This window comes from Gavialis gangeticus, unplaced genomic scaffold (genome assembly GCF_001723915.1).
Source record: "Gavialis gangeticus isolate Ggan-Ray unplaced genomic scaffold, GavGan_comp1, whole genome shotgun sequence".
Classification (NCBI taxonomy): domain Eukaryota; kingdom Metazoa; phylum Chordata; order Crocodylia; family Gavialidae; genus Gavialis; species Gavialis gangeticus.
This window is the reverse complement of record NW_017729033.1, coordinates 73,195,211-73,200,649: the sequence shown is the minus strand read 5'-3', so window position 1 is coordinate 73,200,649 and position 5,439 is coordinate 73,195,211. Positions and strand designations below refer to the sequence as shown.

At 40.8% G+C, this 5,439-nt stretch overlaps 1 protein-coding gene across 2 annotated transcripts in view; it reads right to left on the bottom strand.

The window, feature by feature from the left end:
* CEP135 (centrosomal protein 135) overlaps positions 1–5,439 on the bottom strand; it is a 108,548-nt gene that overhangs the window by 58,474 nt on the left and 44,635 nt on the right. For both annotated transcript variants that reach the window (XM_019526429.1, XM_019526430.1), the window contains exons 18-19: positions 4,670–4,725; positions 2,140–2,308 (exon numbers count right to left, since the gene is read on the bottom strand). In XM_019526429.1, the coding sequence (XP_019381974.1) occupies positions 2,140–2,308; positions 4,670–4,725 (225 nt within the window). The remainder of the gene's footprint in view (positions 1–2,139; positions 2,309–4,669; positions 4,726–5,439) is intronic.

Here is a 5,439-nt window from a genome sequence, read left to right as displayed (position 1 = left end):
GATGGTGGGGACACAGGGGTGGCGGGGGGAGGGGATGAGGCCAGTGCAGCTGACCTCCCCCCCCCCGCCCTGCTCCCTGGGGGTGGGCGCAACAAAGCAGACAGAACAGGGGGTGGGGGGAAGGCCAGCACTGCTGGCTTTGCCCCCCACTGCCCAGCTCCCTGCAGGTGTCAACAATGGAGTGAGGCCATTGGAGTTGGCCTCCCCCTGCACCTGATGGTGGCAGCAGCACAGGAGGGAGCAGAGCTGGGAAGCTGCAGGGGAGTGGGGGGAAGCGAGGCCACCAGTTCTGGCCCCAGCCCTCCCCTCTCCTCTTCCATTATCACCTGCAGGGCCCATGTGGCGGTGGAGGAGGAACAGGAAGCCCAGCCTGACGCCCCCTCCCTGCTTGGGCCCAGGGGGCAGAAGCAGCTGGCCCGGCCCAATGTGGCAGTGGGAGGGGAAGAGCAGGCCTCCTCCCCCTCATAGGACCCGGTCCAACTCCTCCCCCATCCTCTCCCCCACGTCAGCCCCTCCCCCATTGCCCGTTTTGACCCAGGCCCACTACTCACCCCCTCTGCCGTGGTAACCCAGTCCTCTCCTAGATGAGGCCCAGGCCCCATCTTCCCCTCCTCCCACCGCTGCAGCAGGGGGGGAACAGACCAAGACCCCAAGAGCAGGAGGAAAGGGGGGAGTGGGTCGGTGGGGGAGAGGTGTAGGGCTCCATCCCTGCCCACTCCTTCCCACCCCATCATTCTTGACAGGCAATTGGCTATTATGCATATAAGGGGTGTGCATAAGAACTGGGAGAACATTTGTTTACCAGGGCACCCCAGGGGAAAACAAGGTCTAACACAGTCACAAACTGCTGCAAGACTGTTTTAGATCAGACATAAAGAAAAACTTCTTCACCATCCAAGTCTCCAGAGTCTGGAATAGAATCCCCACAGAAGTGGTGCAAGCACCTACTCTGGATACCTTTAAGAAATGCTTGGATGTTTATCTTGCTGGAGTGATCTGACCCCATCTGACTTCCTGCCCCTTGGGCAGGGGGCTGGACCTGATGACCTTGCGAGGTCCCTTCCAGCCCTAATGTCTATGAAATAGTCATTGTCTGGGTACTATTGGCCAAAGGTCTCCAAGTTTGACAATAATGGGTGCATGGACAAGGGATGCATGGATGTGCAAACGGATCCCACAATTGCAGAAAGGGAATATAGTACGTGTTTAGACCTTTTTGTATTTCAGCAATTCAAATCCATATTTAATTTAGCATTAGGATTAACAGTATTAATAATGAAGCCTTTATCTAGATTGGAAACCACTGTCAAACGTTATTAATAATGAAGCCTTTATCTATATTGGAAACCATTACTAATGTTTTTAAAAAGCAGTCTTGAGCAAACTCAACCAGAAGGTCATCTTTCTATGTAAGCATTATATGAAACTGTGGTAAAATGGGGCTAGTGCATTTTAATCTAAAACATTTTCTTTTTCACCCTGGCCATCTTTTTGTCCAAACCATGTTTCATTTAGCTGTTCTGATGCCTGAACTCTTGTGCAAAATTTGAAAAAGAAATGGCTTAAATGGTCAGCAAGGCCCTTAACTATCTCCAGCTTAAATGTAGATAGATTGATCAGAATTTTTTATTTAATCCAACACACACAATGGCCCATTTAAGAAACATGCACTTCCAAATCATTATAGCACTTATCTCAATGTAAGTTCTCTAATGGACAGAGTCTGACTACACAATCTTTATTGTATTTGAATAAGCACAGGCAACAAACTAGCTACACAGTTTTAGACCAAAACCAGATTTCTGAAACAGGATTTTCTGGGAAAATATGGTTTAGAATGAAAACTGTTTCTCTTAACTATAACATTACATGACAATGTAACAAAACAAGAATAATTTTAGGTATTTAAGAAGATAAGAAAAGGAACTCATTGCACTATATGCTTATCAGATAAGGACTTAAATTCAGCCACATTAAAACCAATTTAAATATGTTTATTTGTGCACTTTTATTATTATAATGCTGTTATTTGCAAGAATGAGAATTATCAACAGTTCCAAATATTCAACAGGTTTGGATTTAGTAAAACATGCAAGAAGAATCTTTGAAGTACTTCAATAACAAGCAATACCTTCATACCTGGTTTTCTCTGGTCATTGTAGCTAGATCATCTTGTAATCGTCTGTTTTCCTTCAGAGCCATTTCCTTTACTCTTCCCGTTTCTGCAAGCTCTATCTGGGATGCATCGAACTGGCGACGTAGACTAGCTATCTCACGGTCTTTGTTATTCAGCGCATCCTTTAGCTGGCTATCAAATGGGTGATTTTGAAAACCTTAAATAAAATTTCCCTGCTTATATTATAGCATATACTGCTGCAGTGTTAGGCAAAAGTTCTGAACATGCAAAAGCTTTAAGAGAAAATTACTGCCTTGCAATTCTTGGGATACCCAAAAACTAACACAGTTATGCAGATCGCATGGCCCTAGCGTGTGACATTAAGATTTTCAGTGCTCAGAGTCCAGTACTAAAGAAAGACAGCCTCCCATACAAAGCTCAAGAGGTAATGAAAGGGTGAAGAAGTGTGATAAAATTACAGAAGTAAATTATATATTTATTTATATATCTACTTATACATAAGCATAAGTGTTTGTCTTTTTGCTACAGATACTTCTTGTATCAGTGTACCAAATTTCCAGTTAAGCTGGTCTTCAAACAAATATTTAACTTTTTAAAAGAAAAAAATACTCAAGTCCCTAAAGGAAGAAATAACTGAAATGAGACTGATGGATTAGTTTAACACTGAGATCCATAAAGCACCAGAGGCACAAGTTTCTCAGAATGGTGGGTTTTTTGTTACTATATCACTGGAGAAAAACACTAAGTCAATATTACTATTCATGTCATTATATAACAGAAAAAAAGTCATTCTATTAGAAATGTTCTTGGTATAATAATTCAAGAAATGGGTTTCCTTAAACATGAAAAAAGTGAACAAAAAAACCCATTGAGTAAAGACTGGCAGTCTTTTGAACTAAAATATTTTCTAACTAAGTTTAAGAACAATAAAATATTAGTAGATGTAATTAGAGCTTTTTTGGTATTACTTTCACTGTTCTAAAATTGTTTTTTCCACACATTACATACTTCCAGCTAAGCACAGCATTGTCTGTAGGCCAGAGGTCCCCAAACTTTTTCTTATTGTATACCCCCTTCCAGATTTACCAGCTGCCCCCATACCCCTACCAGCATATGGTTTATATTTTAACTCCTCAAATGCCAATTATTATTATTTTGAAAATTACATCCATCATTACCCAATTTCTCCCGCATACCCCCCAGAGATGTCTTGCATACCCACAAGAGTACGCATACCACAGTTTGGGAACCCTCACTGTAGACTACCAGTTTGGAGCAAATAATGCAGTTTTTCCATATAAAATGTAAAACTGGCTTGATTTCTGCGTAACAGTGTTGTGGTGAAGCGGTTGCCATGATTGCCCAGGAAATATGAGGAAGGCAAGAACTGCTGTGGATGATATCTTTTATTAGACCAATTGCATGGTTGAGATAAACAAAAGCATTCCCACAATAATTCTTGCCTGCCACTGATTTCTGTACCACGTCCAATTTTTGAATGAAGATAATTTGTTTTAACCGGTAGTCCCATGAACCCACCAAAATTTGGGTTCAAACTCAACATGGAAAATGCATAATGAAACTAGATCAAGTTATGGAGTCATGAAGTATTGCAGGGAATGCAGCATTTTTTTCATACAAAAACCAACCACATCAAGATTTGGGTAACGTTCTGACCCTCTGATATGTATGCAGTGGAGGTATCCAAGAATGAAGCGGTAAATGAGAGTTTAGGCTGGATAAGCTCTTGATCTGTGCACATACCTGTCATGTATTGGTTATCTGTAGTATTAGTAAGGCCATCATTTCCAGTCAATAACAATATCTCATTCCTATTAGAAATGGGCCTGAACCAAAACCATAGGTCTAAGTAGGCTTGATTTCTGGGGAAGTCTGAATCTTATACCATAAACTATGCAGTGGGCCCCTCTTATTACAGAGGAATTGAAATCTTGATCTAAACATCTCTCTGATTTGGTAATGTTTGGATCTGGATCATCACTAAGTAATTCATATGGTAATTTCTATCCCCAAGAACCTCAAATATCTTCTTGGATTACAGATAAAGAAATTATTTCATGCAAGCATGAAATGCTGCTACCACTAAGAAAGAACACATTTGCTGTTTAATGGCACATGGTACTTTACACAGCAGTTATGCCTCAATATAAAAATGTACCATTTTACATGGAAAAGAGCATGTGGTACCTCACGCTATCAAACTTATGAAGTCACCTTTTAGCTTAGAATTAAGTGCTTATTGGAAAAGTAAAATATACATGAGGTTGCCAGCCCTAATATTAGTTGTCTATTTGCATACCTTCCCTGGTATTAAAGTAGTGTTATCTTCTGAAAGCAGACATACACATTTTCTACTAATGCAATTATAGTCCCTTACTTGACTGAAAATACAGTTAACTATATTTCACCAAATAATAAGCTTGGCTGCTAGTGCTTTTAATCTTCAGAAGACACTGAATTCAGAAAAATAAAACCAATGATGAATATAAAATCATTTCAGTTATTACTTACTCTATAGAGGACTCTAGCTCTGACAGAGTTAGTCTCAAATGAGCAATTGTTTTTTCCTATGATAAATGGAAAAAAAAAAGATAAATTAAATGTTCTCATGGAATATACCTGGTTAATATAAACTAAGCGAACTATATGGTAGTATTTACAATCACTTTATTTTAAATATGCAGCTATTTTAAATGCATTTTTCATAGAAAAAATACTAGCCATGCCAGACTCTAAATAATGGGTTTAATGCCAGATTTCAAAATATCCTTAGAATAAAATTAAATACGTAATCAAATTGTAGTTTGCAGATGAAAAACCAGCTCGTAGCTAAACTAAATACCATAATTTCTTGAATACAACCTGCACCTTCTCTCTCCCTCAGCCAGAAAACAGCTGGGGGAAATTACATGCAAGGAAAGGGATCCTATGGGAAAACTGGAAGGGAACACAGAGGAAGATTACCAAACAGCAGCGTTACTTACTGAGGCTGTGGGAGTCATGGTCATTATAGATTCATAGATTGTTAGGGGCTAGAAGGGACCTTGTAGATTATTGGGTCCAATCCCCCTGCAGTAGGCAGGAAAAGACAACCCGGTTGCTGCTTCCCACACCCCTCCCCCTACCACCAAAATTTCCAGACTCAGGGGAACCTTCCCTTCTCATTCATGCACCAGATCAGCCAGCGTGTGGGGCTGATCAGTGGCCAGATGCAGCATGCTGAGTCTGATGGGTCAGATGCATACACAAACGCTCGTAGTATGGGTAACAAGCAGGAGGAA